The sequence below is a fragment of the Magallana gigas genome, chromosome 3, assembly GCF_963853765.1.
Source record: "Magallana gigas chromosome 3, xbMagGiga1.1, whole genome shotgun sequence".
In the NCBI taxonomy this organism is placed as follows: Eukaryota; Metazoa; Mollusca; class Bivalvia; order Ostreida; family Ostreidae; genus Magallana; species Magallana gigas.
In genome coordinates, this window is record NC_088855.1 from 12,008,475 (window position 1) to 12,031,731 (window position 23,257).

General features: G+C 33.0%; 1 protein-coding gene across 2 annotated transcripts; it reads right to left on the reverse strand.

Moving 5' to 3' along the window:
* Positions 1–815: 815 nt before the first annotated feature.
* On the reverse strand, positions 816–11,487 carry LOC105320011 (putative tyrosinase-like protein tyr-1). 2 transcript variants are annotated; one of them, XM_011417765.4, is made up of 4 exons: positions 11,277–11,487; positions 4,930–5,175; positions 4,570–4,682; positions 816–2,386 (listed from the first exon to the last, which is right to left on the reverse strand). In XM_011417765.4, the coding sequence occupies exons 2-4, from the start codon at positions 5,164–5,166 to the stop codon at positions 1,615–1,617; spliced, it is 1,122 nt and encodes a 373-aa protein (XP_011416067.1). In that variant the 5' UTR covers positions 5,167–5,175; positions 11,277–11,487; the 3' UTR covers positions 816–1,614. The 2 variants fall into 2 exon arrangements, with proteins under 2 accessions (XP_011416067.1, XP_065934580.1); XM_066078508.1 differs by lacking the exon at positions 11,277–11,487 and adding an exon at positions 5,279–5,317.
* Between the last annotated feature and the right edge of the window lie 11,770 nt (positions 11,488–23,257).

Below are 23,257 nucleotides of genomic sequence, written 5' to 3' on the forward strand. Positions count from 1 at the left end.
CAATTATTTAGCTGTAATTTTCTTACACTGTGTGTTATAAGCTTATGCAGACATAGAACAAAACAGACGAGAGGTCAGAAAGTTAGTCTTGTCCCCTTTAAGACGTACGCCCCAAACAGTTAACCCAGTGGAAATACAATGTCAAAAACTACTAAACTCAAATCTTATGCTTAATATGTTCGTGTGTTTCAATATCAATTTCGCTAAACACGCGATATGTGTAATATTTATCTTTACATGTACATGTATTGACACGATGGCATCGATATTTTGAATTGCAATTCTTTGATGTTCTTGGTACACGAACGGTTGTGCAGACGTATTTTCGCGCACTATACCATGCTATACAACTGTATCATTTGTGTAACGAAGTCAAATTTAAACCTAAACCAATACTTAAACGGACACCAAGTTAATAGATGTGTCTGGGTTGCGTAAATTACTCCATAAATCAATACTGTCTATAATTCTAAAAAAGAAATAAATACCAAACAAAAACAGGTCTTGTTCCGTGAGCATGGCATTAAGATATGAACTGAAGTTATTACTACTTTGCTTGCATTTTACCTAGGGAACGTTTATTGAATAAAATGTTTGTTTTGGTTTTTTTCTTCTTCAAAAATTAGTAAACTTTCAAATTCATGTGTAAAAAGAGTTTGCTGGTTATGTGATATCCGTTATTTTCTCCCTTAACGAATCACGATTGGAGAAACCAGTCACGTGTTTACAAATTGGCATAGACATGGATATCACCTCAGAACAAGGGTTTCGTACCCTCAAAGTTCAATTGCATAAGGAATCATGAATACAGCAGAAATAATGGAAGAAAAACTTTAATTGCAAAATAAATAATGGCAACACTTCAACAGAATGTAATAACACATGTATATGACTGAATAAAACCAATCAAATATCTTTGATTGACAATCATATAATTACGTCACAATTATTTACAACATTATAATGACAGGAAAGGCTCGATGACTTGATTTGTTGGGGAAAATATTTATATAGGGGAGAGTGGACTAGAATGGTTTTCTAAACAAAAATATATTACTCACAGAATATTTAATCTCACATACATACTGGTATGCCCTAGCTCTTGATTCATACTTTTAAACATGGGACACACAACGATAACAAAGGACAGACACGTCTAAATGACACACGGATAATTGATATTGTACTGTACAAGTATATATCAATATTGCACAAATGATGTTTCATAATTCTATTCAAGATATTTACGGATTAGCCTGAGCAACTTTTACTACTACAGATAAATTCATATATGATAAAAATTTAGATTGTATCGTTCTGGAAACGTCTTTGTGTCTGGGTTTGTTACTCGGACAGAAATTTGGAAGCTTGGAAAACTTAAATTGGTTTTTTGATGTACCCAGTTATATTAAATGCATGACAACGACTTCCCGTTCACCCACTGAACGGCTTTAACAAAAACATTGGTGAGTTTAACTTTGCGCCATAACCTTACAGATGAGAATACTTCCCATTTTCACATTCGACCCTTTGATCCAAGATTCCTTTTTAACCCATGACCCAATTGGCACAACTGATGAGAAACTATACCAGGAAAACTCTTTATTTTTTTTTTCAACCAAATAGCCCGTTTCGTTGCATTAATCGTGCCCACCAGGGCACTTGTTGCTGAGCTGGGCCTTGGGCAACAGGGTTGTTTGGTCTGTTGCTCATTATTAAAGGTAAACAAGTTCTTGTCGACCAATTACAACGAATGTATGGGGAACCACAGTGATTGGTCCCCGGCACACATTCGGGTCTCCTCTGGCAACTATATATTCTCTGAGTGAAAATGTCATTAATTCCATCAACTACAAGAAGTCTTCCCAGCCCCATAGAAACAAGAGGCTGGTGACCTTGATCCCCGACGATTCTCGGATAGTCTCGGCCGGGGTTAATGCCGTGTTGCCTCTGTCTTTGCCGAAACTCCTCCCATAAACAATCGACGAAAGCGTGGTGAGAAAAGAACGCTGGGTCGTATGACGAAGATTCTATACGACTCATTTGCTCCCCAATCCAGACGTGCACATGATTGTGTAACAATTCTAGATTATACCGGTCCTCGGCACTGGGGTTCGAGATTTCCCACATCCACCTTCGGCTAAATACATTTTCTAAATCTGTTTTTGACATCAGTCTTCGGTCTGCTCCTATATCGCGGCGGAGGGGTCCGTAAGGGGTAGTAAATCGCCGGAAGGGGCCAGTTACTACAGCGCCGTTTCCGTTTCCGAAGAATAATGGGGACCACATGATGGATCTTCTTGGATCAGGAAGCTCAGCATCGAGTGTGTTGTCCCAGTATGGAATGGTTACGTTGGGAACTTTCTCTCGAAGGGCGTTTTCGAAACTGATAAAAAAAATAAAAATAAATCATCATCTTACTATCGGTAAATACAGACTATAATGGAAGAAACGTAGAGGTTGCGTGTTTTCAAATCATTTGCACTATGACAGATATGATAGGATAAAAACCCAGTAAGGTCACAAAAACTTGCCCCTAAGACAATGATGCTTTCATTTTTTTGTTTCCTATCAATATTTTGTAGTATCATTGCATTGATTTATGCCCATTAACTGGACCGTGACACATACTGAGCCTTTCTGGAACCCATGTAGGCGTTAACTGTGAACTAGATGACTCAAATATTTCCGAAATTTCCATTTTCTCGATTAACTATACTCTTGACTGGAATTCCGTCAAGATAGGGTTTTTGCGCATTGTGATTAACTGTGATGGCTGTGTTGAGATATTTATGTTACCTGAGCAGTTGCTTCTTTTGTTAGAAGATAGGGTCGAAGTGTAGTTCTTTGATTGTGTTTTTGAGTCAAAATAAAGAAACAGTGAACGCTTCTACACCAACACAAAACTAGCCTGCATGACTTTTGGTTATTTTGATCATCGAGAATAACGTATCCTTTGGTAAATCAGGGCATAAAAAAGCCACAAATGGTTACGGGAAATGACAAATCAGTATATGCGTTCTTATGAACCAAGATAAATGCAAATGATATCAACTGCGACGGTCAAATTGAAGGACGGTGGTCTTTTATTTCATCAGACAAGCCTATGAATGTGAGACGAAATGTATGAAACATGTAGGATTGCTGAGTAACTATCAAATATGTACATGTGCGTTTTCAGCGCAGTGTCTAAAAATTTGTTCACGAAAGACCTTGAAAACAAATGAATGAGACTGTCAAGATGACAGATGTTAGAAGAAAACTATGATTTAATATAACGCTGTGGTTTAAAACGTATATTCGTAAGACAGAAATGGGTCTTTCTTTTGAATTATGAATTGCCCTTCAACTGGTTTTTTGCATCTGGAGAAAAATGCGGTATCAACAGGACCTGAACCCGATTTGACCACAAGCTCCTCGTATCCATAACTATAGTCACGAAGAGATTAGGGTCAAAACGGGCTTATCCCCCATGGTGAAACCCGCCTTATTTAATTTTTTTTAAAAATTGAGCTGTATATTTGCTGTATCTTATGATATTTAAAATTGCCTGGTCCAATGTTTCAGCTTTTAGTTAGTACGGTATTAAATGATTTTCTCTAAATATCAACTATCTTACAAAGTTATAAACCTTCAACTAATTACACCAGTCACCCCCCCCCCCCCACTCCTTAAAAATATACAAGCTCATTCGTTACGAGTGTGTTTTCATAACGCAAACAAACTTAAGAGAAATTTGTAAAAATATGGATGGAATGCTTTATTTTAGATCGACCAAAACATATTTATTTGAAAGTTATACGATGTTTTTAGCTTAAGTCAAGGTCTTAATGCAAAATCATCTCTCGACATCGAGGCAAATCTCTATAGGGGCGAAATTATACGATACCTTATCATGTATAGTTTGTTTTAAACATCAAAATCTCTAATAAATATTCCTGAAATAATCGGTAAAACTACTGCATTGCCTCATGATCTACGCATACAGAACAGCCCCATTGTTTTACAGCTTACTACATTAAAGATGATATAGTATGCAGTTTTTGAGATAAATAAAGATCAGATGACAAATATCTTTTTTCCAACAAATATCTGTTTTTCAAGTCGATATAAGCATATTTTTCTTTTTGTGATTTTGTGATAATTTAAACTTCGTACGTTCTTGATTTTTCCTTAGGTTAACCAAACAAAAATGATGAACATCAGTTAATATAGTTTTTCCATCAACAAAATGGGAAAAAATGAGATTATTCACCAGGATCTAAACATGTCGCGTTTTATTTCAGTTCCCACCATGTCAGCCTCCAAAAACATTGTTTATCGGCTACCAAGCCCGCCTGTCAACCGGTTACTCGTATCACATGTATCCTTGGGCTGATTTAGGGCACAATATAAACTGACATTTAAAAATTCGTCCTTATATACATGTAAACGGGGGGAGGAAATAACAACAACCAATAGGATATTGTCCCCTTTTGCATTGTCATCGACCACAGATGACTGAAACAAAACGCCACAGCCCTTCAGAGGAGACAATACAGAATATACATGTACAAGTAAAAAACTTACAGTGTAAGGTAGATTCTGTGCCATCCCAGAAATCCGGGGCCGCCGTGGGCGCCCGAGGCTGTATTGAGATGGTGGAGAGAGGCGATGGCATCAAACTTATTTGGCAACACAGTCTGAAAAGAAAGTGTTTCCAATTAGTCTTAATTACTTTATTTTGTTAAGTTGGCCAGTACAATTAAAAAATGCTAAAAGAAATCAAAGTTTTTGAAGTTTTGCAATGATACATAAGTTTTGATCGGAAAGAAATTGTTTCTCATTTAAAAACAAAATTATTAGTGTAATTTGAAAATGTTTAAGATATTTAAAGTACTTAAAGCTTAACTATGATATTTATTTCTAAGTTTTGTAAATCGTATGTACCCGGTCGTTCTTTAGAAGAAGTATGGCTTGGTGGTAGCTTCGTCGCTCTTCATCAGACAGCAGACGATACTCTTTGCGCACGCGCAGTTCATTTCCTCTTGGAAGGTAGAAAAGGCCATTCATCCATTGAACAAATCTTGAGTTGGCGTTAGTTTGCGTTCTGATTTGCAGACGACTGATGGGAAAAATCGCCAGAAACAGGACAAGCACGTGCAGCACGGACATTAGTGACGGCATGGTCTGAAACTGTAAATAGCAAAAACAAAAAATAAGTTATTGTTTTATGACTCGTGTATCATAAATTCACAAACTTAATGCATGGACTTCAGAGTTTCACAAAAAAAATTACTGCAAGCAACAACAAAAAATACATCCGCTGGCAGGCTCGAGATTTACGTGCGCGTGTACAGACATTACATTTTCATGGTTGGACACGCTTTTCGTCTTATGATGAGAAGTTCATTAATGTAGCCACTAAGAAAACAATAAAAATACGACTCTGACAAATCTGACATGTACATTGTTCTGTGCCCAAAACACGTGTACTGTATGTGGTTTACGACCTACGGTTGCGCCAGAAAGGAATACACTGAAAATTACAAAGGGTGTTTCAACCTTCTTGGTTTTAGAATAATGGAAGGATCATTATTTTTTTAATGATACTTGGTAATTCTTCCCTAGCTGTATTTAAAATTTCATTAACATAATACCATTACGCATATGCCGTTGTTCTCATCAAAACCAGGTTGATAAATAATGCACCACAAGTTTTTAAATTATCATATCTTTAATAAGTAAAGGCAAGGAAGTCACAATGTATTCCTCTGAACTGAAAAGTTGACGGCTCACCACTTATTTTGGAAACACCAACAAGACTTCATGATTTCTATAAGTAGCAAACCATGCATCTTCATATTAAGTTCTTGCGTTAAAAAGATGATGCATTGTTTATTGAAGCAGGTCAAGGATAAAGCTTGTTTCTGTTAGCAAACCAAAATTTTCATAAGGCCGTCTCCTACTTAAATTGTATCTGGTGTAACCTGTTAACTTAAGATCATAAACATACAATGAATTAACTTTCAAAGTCATCAACTGTTGTGTTGTCAAGCTGAGTTCAATACTTTATGATTGTTCAAGAAAAGAAATTATTGTATCTTGAATCTTCAGAGGCTTATTCAAGAAATATTATACTAATGCTAGTCCTGTGTGTGTGTGTGTGGGGGGGGGGGGGGGGGGCTGGGTTTATTAATGGTATCGTTTGTGTCGTCCATTATACGATAAGAGAGGCTAATAAATCTGATATGATGTATAAAAAACACAAAATTGAGTTCAATATCACATAAGTCTGAGATAGTTTAGATATCAGTCATATAAATTGAACTCAATTATTTTCGGTCTGTGGTGTGTTATCAAGGTTTTTCAACTTTTGGTTAGAATCATAGATAGAAGGAGAGGATAAGGTATCAACGTGGAGACTCTAAGCCATAGAACAGGTGCGCCTTAAAAGAGTTAACCAACATTTAATGATGACTAATAGACTATAAGAAGACCAGATTGGTCACGATAAATGAGACCCCCACAGAAATACTGGCAGACCAGCAGATCAGGATATGTTCTATTGATGAGAATTTCTCTCATTTTTTATCATCTTCTAATGAGAAAATACCAATAAATAGTCTCTAAATCTCTCTCTTCTCCAAGTCTGCAATTTAGCAGGTTTTACGATTGATATACACTGTACTTTAGAAACTGGTCAAGGTTTCTTTATGACATTGAACAGTGTTGACCAAACCAATCGTTTTAGACATCATAGCATTAAATAAAAGACACTTTAAAGTTTATCAAAATGGGTCTTACAAGACCGTAAATCGTGAGTTATCTAATATTAAACATGTATAATGTGATCTATAATACATTCATTACGACAAAGATTAGTCCTCTCCCATTTCATGTACAATATAATTATATTAACTTTAGCCCTGACAGCTACCGGAAGTTATCATCAGAAATCACAGACGAGGCTTCAAAAAACAGAGAAGCTCCTTAGACACCTCACAATCATAATTCACACGAGAACTTGTTATTCCATGTTCTGTCAGATTTGCTTTGAATATGATGTTCTGATTTGTATTTTTTATTCAATAAACAACGTGTTTTTTTTTGTTTTAACAATCGGACGTCACAGGAATATTACGTTGTCCATCCGGCAACTAATGAAGAAAAACACCTTGTTTATATGAATAATGTATGCCCGTGGTGAGAGAAGTGCGAATAATTGAATTATAAAACCTCCAATGTTTTATCTGAAAGTATCATAGAGATTTCATGATTCATCGAATGCTTAAGCAGATCTTATGATGAAGAAAAAATTGATATGAAGTCATTTGATTACAAATGTATCTCAGAGCATGTTCAACAGTTAGGTTATAAGGACTAACAGAATTGACAAGAACAGAAGATATGGGCAACGATCTGCACATGATAGCTTGAAACTTAAGTCAGCAATTTCCTGTCTCCAACCCCTTAACCTTCGTGTCTGTTGCATTACTTGCGCTTCAGATACTACAGTTTATAGGCACAAGTTTATCACTTCAAAGCAATGGCGAAAACAAGGGCAACATTTGTCATTTCATTCACTAGATGCCGAGAACAAGCCCTACACATCGGAGCATGGTGATTCAAATTATAGGCACGTGATATTTTGGACCATTTTAACCTCCCTGAAAAGAGCTAAAATGTTTACTTTTTATTTCTCAAACTGTATTATGGCCAGCAAAATCGTATTCGAAATACTTAGGTAGATAGGTACTGTACTTGTACAATGTAGTTAGTGGACCACCCATTGTTCATACGTTGATTTTTATCATCTTAAAAGTTTAAGTTTGAGTTACACAAAATCGGTGTCTCTTGCAGTCTTTCAATAAAACATTTTGTTGATTAAGTTAAACATAGCCATCTTTTCCGCCCCGTTTTTTTCTTTAACTTATTTTATGGAAACTCGATTTGAATTCTTCAGCTGATGAACATGATAATATCATCTATTTATTAACCATTAAAACCCTTTTGATAAATAAATAACCATATTAAATGAAATTAACAAAACAAACTTCTTAAATGTTGTATAAATAAAAGTTGTTACCCAGAATGCCGTTGTGGGATCAATGGATTGATAGATTTCCTTGTTAATCAGATTCCAGTTTGTATTACAAGTGAAACAATGCTCGTTGAAAGAAACAAATTGAATAAAAAAAACAGACAAAAGAACAAAAATGCCCTGTGGGTTTCTTTGTATCATCGCTTGTTTGTTTATTTTATTCTACTTTTAATTATTAAATCCCCCAATTCATACGTAATTCCGGTGATGATAGGTGATAAAAATGATATAAAACTCTACAAGCATATCGCTTTAAAGTCCCGTGGCTAGGAATGCAGTAATGGGTTTGACACTTGTCGTTTGCTATCGTTTTTCATAATTTATCTGTCATATTTTTTTTTGCCACTTAGATCATTGACAGAGAAGAAATCCGAAGGAACAAGTTCATGGAACTACCTGACGAGTGCGAATTTCTCTGGCTTTGATATTTGTTTTGGTTTTGTCTGGTTAAAGTTTATTTACTTCAAAGGGGCATGAAGTGTGGTCAATGCGCTAAGATGAGTCAAATCTAAGTCACTGGCATTTTATAAAATTTGGCAATTTTACTCCAAGCTAAAAAAATGTATAATTTCTTTTTTTTTAATGTGGATATCATTATGGTATTGACCATATTCTACACCCTCCTCTCAATGAATATTCAAATCAAATATTATAGATCCAATAGTGTGCACAAATAAAACAACGTCACAAGAGTTCGATTACGGGAGAGGAACTTATGTCAAATCATAATAACATGTAATACGTATCAATAAAAATAGAGGACAAGCTACCACTGTATTCCCAATAACCCCCACACTGTCCGCTTGTTTCTGGCGCTCGTCAGGATGTTTTTCGTTATAACAAGGTCCGCAGGGGTTTTTCACGTGTTTTAGTGCAAATGTTAATAGATAAACAGCTTAATGTGTCAACTTCAACACAAAATTACTATTTCAGTTATTAAAGTGACAACTAATGACATTGTAACATGTTAATTACATTGAAGAATTATTTATCGATATCGTAAAAAAATTTAATGCCTTGATCAACTAATTTTTTCTTAAAATCTTCATTCGGCTGTCACAAAATTCGTGGCAAATAGGACGGGAAATTTGGGGAAATTTTTCTCTGATTTGTTCGATGAACTTATTAGTGAAAAAAACAAGTTAGTTGAACAGAAAAGTGGCCAAAGAAATAGTGATGTATGTGTGTTGTGTTTTATGATTAGGAGTCGTCCGAGCGATCCGGATTGTGGCCGTGTACGAGTCGCCGATAAACCCTTCACTACTGATTTCTTGACACCTTTATTACCTTCTTGAACAGAAGAACGGAGATATTGTGCAGTATGAGTTATATCGCCATAAAAACGCAATATTGCAGAACAATGTGTATTGTAGGATCGGAGGGTCGGGATAAACTATTTTCACGTGATTAGCATTGCGCAATCGTCCGTAAAAATAAAGAAATTCCAATTGGCTTATGTGGTCTTTTTGGAATTTGCAAAATATTGCAAACTATTAAATCAAAATTATCAATCGGGGACTCATAGTCGGATACTACAAGTGATAAGGAAATAATTCAAAAGTTACGAATAATCAATTCCCATTTTATCAATTTTGTAGATTACATGTATTAAAAAAAACAATCTACAGAAAATTTTAAACATAGTCCATTTTTTTTTTGTTCTAGAAAATATATATTTCTTGAAAAGGCATGGATTTTGTTGATATGTTCTGGTCCTTAATACATTTTTCAATTTTTTTATAATGTAGGTATATAGGTACATGTAGCTATTTACAATAAAGTACATGTAAAAGTAGGCAAAATTCCCTGTAAATTATATACCATAAACTCTCTATGTCTTAATGACAATTGATTTACCTGCGATATCATGCTATATTCTTATTTCCCCGGCTGATTGCAATAAACCTTACATAAAGACCGTATGGAGTAGACACAAATAGGAATGATAGGAAATTATAGGAATATGTTAGCATATTCTGTTATTGGTACACAGATGTAGTTTTTTTGACTTCAACTAAGTGTTGCAACAAAATGTTTTTCCTTATTAATCCAGAAGAAATGGGCATTTTTCTATATGAAGAATTCTGTGATAGACTCCAAGACTAAGTTTGGCAAAAATGATAGCCATTTCTGTGAGTCAGCAAATATTTGTTCCTAGTGAATAAGAAATTAGGGGGAATTTTTGTCCGTTATTTATACCTCGGTCACTTTTGTTTCTGCTGACCAAATTGTTGTCAAACACACAATGAAATGTCTAGAGCTTAGAAAGCACATGTTTTGTCCACCTGAATGATTAATTGTGTCGCAATGTCGTAATGCAGACGACCAACAATAATGGTTTACATACGGCTTCTTTGAGGTTATGAATGTAGTGATGTCATTTCGGTTATCACCCGGTGATGGTTTCTTCTAAGTAGTTATCACTATCTTCCATTGCTATGAATCCGTCTCCTATTTTTCTTTTCCATTACCCAATTCACTTATCAAAATAATATTCATAAATTTTTCATGACCTGGTTCGTAAGAATACGTTATGAATATAGATGTGACCTATATGATGCCGAGTAGTTTGCAAACATATTTAATGGTATGATAGAGATATGAACGATTTTCAGGAAATTAAATAACACAAAAGACAGAAAAGCATATAGTTACGATGAGGGCTTTTTAAAAGAAGTGTTTTAAAAAAAACTTGCTGTAATTTAGCATGCACGTTTAAATGTTTCATCAAAACAATAATTCAAAAACAAGATCTAAACATAAAAAATTAATCATCTTGGATACAGCACTTAACGACATTTTGGTGAATTTTGATTAATTGTAGTGTGTTATTGTGAGAGTTTATATTAAAAACTGAAGTTAAACATGATTGATTGCTCTTTATTTGAAACAATAATTGATATTTCAACAGGCAAACATTTGTTAGCACTACTGCCTATAAATCAGGTGTTTGGGTCTTGACAAACGTTCCTTACTTTCAGGCGATTCCATTTTAAAGGTGTTTTCACCTCATTTTTTTTCTTCTAAAAACATCGTATTTTTTATGTAATTCACGTTGCCATGTTTCCATACCTAATTTAAGAGAAGAGAATAATTTTCGTTTACGTTGCGTTCGCAAGAAAAAACCCAACTCGCAACAGTTTATGAATGAGAATACATTTATGTTAATATCATTAATAAAAAAAACACCTACCTTAAAGTCTTTATAAGCGTATTCCTTAAAAGTAAATCCTTAGAAAAGTTTCTACAACAAATTCGGTGCAAAAAACTTTTGGTTTGTCGTGGGTAGAGTTAATATTCCTTATATCATCATGCCGGCACTGGTCCTAGCGAGTCCACTGCATGCCAAGAGAGCCCCTAAACGGTAGTAGTGTCGTCTGCCCAGTGCGCTACAGGTAGAGCTAGCATTTGCCTGTGATCCTCCTAAACGCATTTGTCATCACACCTGTCAAATGAGTTGGGAAGAGGACATGTCTTGTCTAATTTTATACCTCTTCAAAACCTGATCGCTGTTTTTAGTGGTCAGACTTTGAAGATCTAATAAAATTTGCAAAATCGCTCATTTTTTGCTTTGTGTTCAGCTTAATTTTATGTCATATTGATGCATGTTTTAAAATTGTCTGATCACGTTCGATTTCATTTGACATTGAATAAATTTACTAGGCAAAAAAAAGAACATTCCGCAATTATTTTTGCTCGTGTTTTCCAAAAATTTTTGTGGAAAACCTTTGTTTTGTTAAATGATTAACGGTTTTTCGATATTCAGGAATGGTCTCTTCAATTTTGCCAGAGAGAGAGAGAGAGGGGGGGGAGAGAGAGAGGGGGGAGAGAGAGAGAGGGGGGAAGGGTAGGGGCGCGTGCGTTCGTGCATATATATATACATTTGTGTGTTAATTTGCGTTAGTTTGTCTTACAAATCGAACACTCACAAATTCACAAATTCTATTTATTGGTGGAAGTAACAAACTATGTGGTTTTTTTGTAAATTGAAATTGAATATACACGAAAAAAAAAAATTCACTACTATACTATTAAAATGATAAAATTTCATTTACGTTAATATACATATTTTGATTACATGGCCCCAGCTTCATATTTTCTGGCAAACATATTATTGAGAAATATGTATTTTAATTTATTTACACAAGCATCTAGACTTTGTCTGGACAGGCCGGTTGAGAACATGTTTTGATTTTTACAAAACAAAATATATTAAAGATATTGAGTTTTACTGAAGTTTCTCATATCCTCGGCAAATGTTACTCTTAATCATAAAAAAACAATAATTTATTTGAATCAAATATAATTTAGCTTTTCATTTAGAAGTTGGAAAGAGTTATTTATTATTTCAGTGTGGACATCAAGCATGTATAAGTTTTTATTTTCAATTTCTTGACAATGCTAACTTTTTATTCTATATATTTAACTTTGAATTCAAAATAAACCTGAATACATTGTTTTTGATATGAAAACAACCAAGAAAGACATTTTCATTCTATTTTAATAAAACATGTATATAAATAGCTAGAAAAAATGCGTGGATCTATTTCTTTGTTTTGCAAGCAATGTCGAGACTTTCTAAATTTATCAAACATTGGTAACATATCTACCCTGAGTGACACTGGATTTACAACAGGGTCAGTCTATGTACAGGTGATGTACAGGTGATGTTGGGCAGGTCGTATCGATGTGTACACACAGGTATACACCTGTCTCTACTTGATCAGCCGGGAGGTTCATCCAGTAATGAACGCAATATGCATGTAACAAAGAAGAAAGAAAACCTGTAAATACGCACTAGGAAATGAAAAAGGTCTTGTCACGGTCCTTGTACAACAAAGGACGAGCCCGGAACCCGGGATGATATATATCCATGTTGAAATGAATGTTTCAACATTGTTATTTTTCCAATTCTGAATTTTTTCTCATTTTTTGGGCTTACTTGGAAATGTTTTCATGCAAGACGTGAAAGATTTTCTTTATTTTGCTTGTCTTAAATTCTTCCTTGGATAAGGTTCTATATACATTTACCGTAGCTCTTTTTTTTTTTACAATGACTCGACTGAAGTTATTAGAATAAATAAATAAAGAATAAATCGACTGAATGAAAGTTGCTTCATCATGACCATGCATTACCTATTAATTGACATATCAATCTGGCATACGTAGATCTGTGCTTGCATCTTGTTTCTAGATACTATTTTACAATATAATAGTGTACACATTTTGAAATATACCCTGAAAATTCAGACATTGCAGAAGGAAAAGGTTCGAAACATTTGTAAACCAATACGCAGAGAAGTGCATTTTCCTGTTTGACATAAATCGAAGGAACAATTTACAGAAAATCGTTAAGCTAAAGAATTTCGATATAGAAATGTTTAAATAGGATTTACAATGACGGAATGGAATATCGGTTTTAAATTATATAAACCATTTTTTATTTAATATTTAATTAAAAGATCCCATTTTGGCAAAAAAAAAACCAAACAAAAAAAAAACAAAACAAAAAAACAAAACATATGTTCATGCACAAGGTTTGGATATATTTCCAGAAAATTTTGTCTTTGCGTAAACATTGAACTACAGCTTTTGAGAAATATAAATTGTCTTTTTCCATGAGCATTACTATCACAACAATTATTATTGGATACCGATATCTCTCGTTCATGTAACTATGAACCACTTCGCTCTATATAATGAAATAGGTCTACATCCAGTACAATGTAACAATGCTAATAATGTAAAAAGTATTCAAAAACAAAGCACAAGATCATTGATACCTCTTCTTTGGTCCGTTTGGTTATTTGCACAGACGGAATATATCAAATGGATTTGATTTTATACGGGTCCGAGGCAGAAAAACATGAATGTATTCTTTTTTTCAAGTTAAAATAAAATTGCCCTTCAGTCTTGTGTCCGATATTTTATTCATTAGAGTCAGACATCTTAGACAGGTACGATGAATTATTATTTACATAAAACTAGCTCTATGTATATTGTTGGAAAAACATGGAAAGAGTTTCTATGTATACATGTATCCCTCGGAACATGAAGAACATGAACGAATCCCACCAATACTTTCTTACTCTATGTATCTCAATACTGAAAAAAAATGAATAAGCCTGTATGTGTAAATTACCCTGGTAATTATAAGCGTGCTGCCTTCTAAAACTTTACATAGAAATGCCTATCGATATCAATATAAACTATGGAATTATTCAGGAGAAATTCCTGATTAAAACTGTTTTCCTGTGGTGCAATGTCTATGCATTTTGAGAATTAAAGTCCTCTGCGTGTCTATCAAAATTTCATTATCAATTATGACACATTAGATGTCCGGGGTCGAAGTGAATAAATACACTCCGTGTTTGGGGTCAAAAATGAATACTATTTACAGAAAGTGTGACTGACAGTCATTGACTCTTAAAATGTAATTAATGAATTCATTGTTGAATACACCTCATTAAACGATGTGTCATAATGATACTGAACGAAAGAACTAGAAAAGACGCACTTATTTTCATCAAATTTTTATTAAAATAAATATAGATTAATAATGTTATATTGTAAGGTATTCATCTATGTAAGTCATTTACATCAATTTAATATAAAATTAAAATATCATAGTTAGTATTGCCGCAAAATCAAGTTTCATAATCTTTGAGAATTTAAAGTCCTAGGACAGGGGTGCACACATAATCCACGGAACCTGAGACAACACAAATACATGTATATATTACATATTTATCCATTTCAAAAAAAAATTATCAATTTTATGAATATTGAAATTTGGGGAATAGTGTGACATTACTTTTGGATCAACCTTAGTATTTCTTTTTTTCTTTGCAATATATAAGATCAAAATCATTGAATTGTTGTAATTGTGTTTATATTTCAAATGTCGGTCGAATATCATAAATCATTACCGACACAAATATCATAAAAAAAATTATTAACATCAAGATTGAGCTATAAAATGTAATTTGTATTTCCCTCGCTTGAGGAAATTGATTTACAATGTGTGTATATACTGTATTTTTGGTTTGTCTTTAATTCATATGCATACATGTATCATGAATGATAGTATAGTCTAAAGAGGTTTTCAATCTGGTAGTTGGTCAAAGTTGGTAAAAAAAATATTCTAAAACTCCTGTTATTTTTTTTAAAAAGTAACTATAAAATAAAATGAATACTATTTAACTCCGAAGCAATTCTGTAAAAAAAAAAAAAAAAGTTATTAATTTTCATCTCTTCAAAAATATATTCTGTACGGTCAACAGTTCATGAACTGAGACTGATAAATTGTTAAAAAGTTTTTTCGTTAATTGTTTATAATTTTTCCAAATGATTTTTCCGGAAAAAAAGTGGTGTCAACTTTTTATGTTCTTGATTGATTCTGTGGTTAGTTGTTTGCAACGGCGTGCGCAGTTCTGAATGTGTAGTCGTCAGACATCACTGCCATGCAAGAACAATATAGATTATACGGAATAAACATTTTTCTCAGAAGACGCACGTTAATGAATTTGATTAATGAAATGTAACGCCCGCAATGATGAACTTGGAGTAATTCTGACAGTTTCGATCATTAAAGTTTGATTATGACTTTGATTGACAGACGGAATTGATTTACTGCTAACAATAGATTCTAGATAAGATGATAAAAAATACGACTCTTCATCTGCATATTATCATGAACTACGTAATCGCGAGAAAGTTCCAACATAAAAAGAGTATTTTGAGAGTATTTTATAAGAAATTCATGTACATGTAACGTACAGATACTTCCTTTTTTAAGAAATGTTGTTTTGTGTGCTAGATAGTTTTTAACAAAATTCGGAGAGATATTTGTACATTCATTTTTTATATATTAAGATTATTTTGACAAATTAAAATAAATTTCAGTCACTTAAAGAAAGGAGGATGTATGATGATGTTAAGTATCGTTTTACCTCCACAAATCTTTCCTTTTCACATTGTAAATTTTTATTCATGTGTTAAACATAATGAAAGCAGTAAAATAGAAATAATATCGATGTCTAAAACTCAGAAAAGATATACATGTAGTTTTCAAAAACATATAATCCACAATTAACGAATAAATATTATTTCTTACATAAATATACGTTTGCATAGCATGTAAATGTACAATTACACGTTACCTGGCTGTACGATTTAGAAGCATATCAAATTAAGTTTAATGATTGTTTGCATTTCGATTCTCATTTTATTTCATTGCAAGCTATCTTGCTAAAACATCCATTGCAATGATTATTGCGCTGTTGAAGAAAATGTTGTTTGCGTTACCACAATGTGATAAATAGTGATTACCATTATCCAAACACTTGAATGGAATTTTCCATCGTCTTTACTCAATCTTACCAACAATCATACTTGACTTATAGTTTTTTTTATTGTAAAGCTGCATGCGTGTAGCAAGTTACATCATTAGTAAGGAGACCAACTTTAATTTTTATAGCACATGTTTTTGCGCATTCTAAAAAATAAAGGTGATCCCTAAAAAAGAACCAGATTGTCTATTTTCTTGAAACTTCGCTAATTAACCAGAGTTGGTGTAGATTAGAATTTTGCTAATGTAGTTTTTCCGCAAAAAACGCCACAAACAATCGGCATCCTTAATTTGAAGCCATAACGTACGCAAACTCTGGTAAACAAAGTAAGGACCAAATGAAGAGAATGAAACAGACTTAAAAAACCTCTGGGTTTACCGGTAAGGGACGTCCTTTTGTATTAAGGTTCATACACCCTCTGCTACAAAACATACATTTTTTTAATGATCTTCAAATGTACATTTCATAAAGCACTATACTAGTACCCTGTGATATAGTTTGATATATGAATGCCACGTGGTTCTCAAATGAATTGTAGCTGAACTACTAAAAACAACCAATTGAAATATTCATAAACTTAACTTGAACGCTGTAGAATGAGTTGGATATTGTAGGTTCATGCGTTCCTTAAGACAAAAGCATCAGGGAAATGTTTTCTTTGTTCTCGCGGGGAATGTTTCTCGAACGGTGATTGGGCAGTTTTGTTGCATTTATACATTGTTTTTGCTAACTCATCCAAAGTGAACGTGCAAGCATCTGCATTTGCACACAAGCCACCACGTGATTGGTCGTATCAATAACAATAAAGTGTTTGTTGCCAAATAGGTTCATCATTAACATTATCAATTATTTTAAAAATTACGTAACAGACACTATCTAGGTTCAAGTTCAGTTTATTCACTCAAACTAAATAATTTGGTAAAAGAGGAACATATTATATACAGAATAAACATAAATACAAATCGTCAGAGATATACATACTAATATAATAGTCAAATTCCCCTTGTACCCAATACCACGCGTACGGTGTACGTTTTGTTAAAACCTACTTCTGTCGGTATTTACCGTAGCTTGGTTTGTCAGTAAATTCGTTTTGAAATATAATTTGACCAAAAGATAAAAATTTCATTGAGTTGCAAATGCAAAAGTGTTTTTATATATCAAATGAATTATTTTCCTGGACGTTAATTCAATATTTTACATTCATGTTTTGACACTTTAATGCAGTTGATACTTCATATTTTCCGCTTATTGAGTTGGTAGCACCCTCTTTCCAACTATATCTAAAAGTAGAAAAATCGAAGGATAAGTATTTGCCATTGAGTTTTTTTTTACCGAGTGAGTGAAATATTTTCAATATTAAATCATAAAAAAAAATAAAGCAATCATGCATATTCAAAAGAATTTGGAATTATGAATTTTTAGTGAATAGGCAAGTCCCAACAATGTTGGTGCGACATTTTGGTCCAAGAGAAATGCTTATGAACATGCTAAACGATAGTACAACGATTTCGCTAATTACATCGACACAAAATTGTGGTTTTGTCAATATTTTCAACATGCCTTTTTCAACATGTCTCACTGTTAAATTATTCTTGGCTGACTGGCTAATATAAAAATTCCATGACCTAGTAACATCATTGAAGTAAACATTCATAAGATTCATAAAAAATGAAGTATTTTACTAATGTAGTTTCCCCCCCCCCAAACCCCCCCCCCCCCCCAAACAATCGGCCTCCTTAATTTGAAGCCATAACGTAAACTCTGGTAAACAAAGTAAGGACCAAATAAAGGGAATAAGACAGACTTAAATGACAGCGATCAAGACTATCATACTTCCTTTCCCAACCACCACCTCTGGGTTTACCGGTAAGGGACTTCCTTTTGTATTAAGGTTCATACACCCTCTGCAACAAAACATACATTTTTTTTAATGATCTTCCAATGTACATTTCATAAAGCACTATACTAGTACCCTGTGATATAGTTTGATATAAGAATGCTGCGTGCGGTTCTCAAATGAATTGTAGTTGAACTACTAAAACAACCAGTTGAAATATTGATCAACTTAACTTGAACGCCGTAGAATGAGTTGGATATTGTAGGTTCATGCGTTCTTTAAGACAAAAGTATCGGGGAAATGTTTCTTTGAACTCGCGCGGTGATTGGACAATTTTGTTGCATTTATACAGTGTTTTTGCCAACTCATCCATAGTGAACGTGCATGCATGCTGCATTTGCACATACGTCACCGCGTGATTGGTCGTATCAATAACAATAAAGTGTTTGTTGCCAAATAGGTTCATCGTTAACATGATCAATAGTTTTAAAAATTACGTAACAGAGACTATCTAGGTTCAAGTTCAGTTTATTTACTCAAACCAAATGATTTGGTACATGAGGAACTTATATACAGAATAAACATAGATACAAATAGGCATACATAATTTAGTCAAACAGGAAAAAGGTATTAAAAATGGACGTATAATAGAATTTATATAAATATGACACTTTTGTATAAAGGATCAGACCAAAATATTTTTTCGTTCAAAAGCAAGGTGGAAAAACCACTTCTTTTAAAAGCAATTCAGATACACAATGATAAAAAATTAAGTTCGAATTATTTTCAAGCAAATTCGACTGGAGCTATAAAAAGTTGTTTAACATTTTAGTTTCACGAAAAGATTACTGAATACAACATTTTCACAACAGATGTAAACGGGTTTTTATGTTTGTTAACTGTAAGCAAGTACAATGTACATATGTATTCCCAATTAAGTTTCAAGAAAAGCATTCGCGTTTTGGGATCAGTTTATGCTGTGTCGTGTTATACACGAAGAAGGCGAGTAAAATGCTCAAAAGAGTATAATATAAAAATATTATAATGAAATGAATAATGAATGTATTATTTAACCAAATTAATGATGTTTTGACACTATAATGCAGTTGTGACTTCATATTTTCCGCTTATTGAGTTGGTAGCACCCCCTTTCCAACTATATCTAAAAGGAGAAAAATCGAAGGATAAGTATTTGCCATTGGGTTTTTTTTACCGAGTGAGTGAAATATTTTCAATATTAAATTATACAAAAAATAAAGCAATCATATTCAAAAGAATTTGGAATTATGAATTTTTAGTTAATAGAGAAGTCCCAACAATGTTGGTGCGACATTTTGGTCCAAGAGAAATGCTTATGAACATGATAAACAATAGTAAAACGATTTCGATAATTACATCGACACAAAATTGTGGTTTTGTCAATATTTTAAACATGCCTTTTTCAACATGTCTCATTGTTAAATTATTCTTGGCTGACTGGCTAATATAAAAATTCCATGACCTAGTAACATCATTGAAGTAAACAAGCTAAAATACATTTACAGAAAATATTTCTTAAAACGCCCTACAATGCAATTTTCGACATTGCATCATCTAGCTGAAGACTTTACTCGTGTCATTTAATAAAATGTGAAGCATTTATTACCAGCAATATGCATCGATCGATTGACCAAAAAAATGTAAAAAAGAGTGTAAAATATTGAATCAACATCCAGGAAAATAATTCATTTGATATATAAAAACACCTTGCAACTCAAGGAAGTTTTTATCTTTTGGTCAAATTATATTTCAAAACGAATTTACTGACAAACCAAGCTACGGTAAATACCGACAGAAGTAGGTTTTAACAAAACGTACACCGTGGTATTGGGTACTAGGGGAATTTGACTAGTCGGTGTATGATTAGAAATTAGGTCATGGTTCGGCAAGCCTTGTCAAACTTGAAATTCAAACCTGGTGAGTCTAGACTATCTAGGCAGGAGTAAAAACTAGATATGTATTCTAAAATGGGTTTTTTGAATTCAAATCAAACTACGATACACGAAAAATGTTTAAAAAAAAAACAATATAGCACATTTTTGGAAAGGGCTTACATAGGCTTTGCCTTTTACACAATCCATCTGATTTCTCAATAACATATGTTTTTAAATTTAAAACAAAATACAATATAGCAAAATACCTGATAAAGTGTACTTTTAATGATGCTTGAGAAAAGGAAGAATGTATTTTATGAGTCGAAATCTGTTCTTTTTATGGTATAAATCAATTCCTGACACGTTAAATTGTACATGAACAGGAAACAGATATGGCATGAAATGATATAGATAACTTGATATCGATATAAAGTGCGTCAAGGGTTTATCCTAATGAAGGCGTTTTAGTTTATTTACTCTCATTAGTTCATAAATCACCAAATCGGCTGATTAATGATGTACTTTTAAAATAGTTTTACCATAACCTCTTGTAATTTATGACAGTTTGTCAGTATTGTATGTACGGGTTGATTCCTGACCACCATGAGCTGAATTCAAATTAAAATGGTTGCTAAGTTCCTTGTACTTAAAATCACGGACTCAACTTTCATTCTACACTGAATTGTGGAATTTTGATTTAAAAAAACCTTCACGTTATAGTATATGCACTTATGATAAAGTCTTTCGAATTTCTGTTGTTGCGTATAATATCCCAATTAATTATGATCATATCTATCATATTAACGTAATTTCAATCATTAACATCATTAAACCTGCCTGGTGCAAATTGCGGTTTCACCAACGGCACAACAGTCAATAAAAATATTCCACCAATCAACGAGGTATTCAATAATTTATAACACGTTCCCTTCTTAAATTATGAATATTTGTGTCATGAAAATTAAAACTGCATGAATTGGAATTTGCAACAATTAGCACATTGATCGCGCGGACTCTAGAATTATCTGATAACGAGTAAATTTTATGCAATTAAATAAAAGGAAAAATGCATTTTGACTTAGTATGCACGTCTAATCAAGATATCGTATCGCAATTATACAAAGAAAAAAAAATGAGAATTTAAGATGAAATAAGTTATAGACATCAATTACCAAATATGCACCACTGCAACCCACATAAAGAATTATCTGCAAGTTAATTGGAAAAGAAACCGGTATTTTTATGTACCTAAAATCGCTGATTTACAAAGTTATAATTAACTGCTATACCACCAGATCAAGAACAGCTAAATGGCAAACTGCAATGATCACCTCTTTAATTCAACTTGAAGGCTTATCGAGAAAATTCGCAAGCAGCAAAATGTTAAAGCAACACTTTATCCAGAGGTACGATTAAAGTTTTGCATTTATTATCATGCATTTTTTTTATAACTATATATATTCTCAAACTTTTCCCTTTCTATAGATGTTTATACATGTATCATTCAAAATATGTTTCTTTAATAGACTCAAAATTCAAAATTGTCAATGATATAATATTATTCTATGTATTTTCTCTACATTCATATCAAGTATGTCAGTGTCATAGTACTAAGATGCACTTTTATGATATATGATAGGATCAATTCTTAGAGTTTAACAAAACTTTTCTTATATTAGTTGAAGAAATATGCTTTTATATACTCTAATGGCAATAGGCTATCAGGACTAAATTGTCACTGCAATTTTTTTTAGACCATAAATATGTGTGCAAAAGATATAGCATCCAATTTTTAAGGCAATATAAGAACAGCTTTTTTTTCGTAACTAAAAAACTGATTATAGCTAAAAGAGTTACTTAAAATTTAAGGAACATCTTATAGGTAATCTTCTGATCACCCAGCCACTGTAACAGATGTAAACATTCTACTTTATCACTGGCATAACTATCCGGCAAAGAGTTAATTGGTGGATACTTTTACTTTTTACAATAACATTTTACACATAATCATGAAATTAAAGTGGAAATATGTTAATGATAAACGTATTCATATTAATCTGTAATGCCAATGCTTAAAGAACATATCGCATGTTTCTAAAGTATGGGACATTTTACATTTTTTGGCTTCCTTGTGTATCTAATAATTACTCCTAACAGTTTGTTAACAGTATAAAAGCGGTAATTAGCCATAATATCAATTTAAATTATAGCCCCGATCGTTTAAAAACTCGTTAATTAGATAGCGTGTCACGTGGTACAGTGACGTCACAAACAAATATGTAGGATTAGCATTATCTTCTTTAAATTTTGACATTTATTCACCATTTACGTTGTTTTTTTTTTTACATGCTGACTAAATTAAAAAAAATCTTATTATACAGTCGTACATGTTTAAGCCACCAGTACGGATAAAAAACGATGATATTGCCGAAGAAGAGACGATGAAGTCGGCAATGGCGATCAGATTGATCGACGTGAAAACATTGTAAACACAACTTAGTAATGATTGTAGCTGAAATAAATCGGTTAAAGGTGTTTATTTATTAAAATCTACAACAGTTTTGTTTTTTGGCGTTCCTAACGACTCAAAATGTTCATTATTGTAAAACTGTCGTGCACAAGAAGTTTGTTTCTTCGGCAGTAACTGGTCACAACTTTCTATAAGGTTGTTTACTCTATATTACACTGGATTGTAAAAGCAGGCAAGAACGTTTTCCTTAATTATTCTTTATTTCTGTAAGATCCCATCTCCGTATGTTTTTATCCATTTACGTATAAATGTATATCAACAAACTTTGTCTATTTCTCGCATAAACATTCAATATCGACAACTCGATCCTTGACTTCTCCCACAAATTTATATCTGTAAGATCCCATCTCCGTATGTTTTTATCCATTTACGTATAAATGTATATCAACAAACTTTGTCTATTTCTCGCATAAACATTCAATATCGACAACTCGATCCTTGACTTCTCCCACAAAAAATAAAACTCACAGAAATCTCACCTTCCGATGATATTAATATGATTTCTGCAGAGGTGAGCTACATGTATGAATGAAGAAATCA

Excerpts from the sequence above, each read along its gene's own strand:
- LOC105320011 (XM_066078508.1), bottom strand. The coding sequence starts at position 5,302 with ATGTATTTTTTGTTGTTGCTTGCA. Across the intron at positions 5,176-5,278 it reads ATTTTTTGTTGTTGCTTGCA|TTTCAGACCATGCCGTCACT; the intron begins GTAATTTTTTTT and ends TGCTATTTACAG. Across the intron at positions 2,387-4,569 it reads CACAGAATCTACCTTACACT|TTTCGAAAACGCCCTTCGAG; the intron begins GTAAGTTTTTTA and ends TTTTTTTATCAG.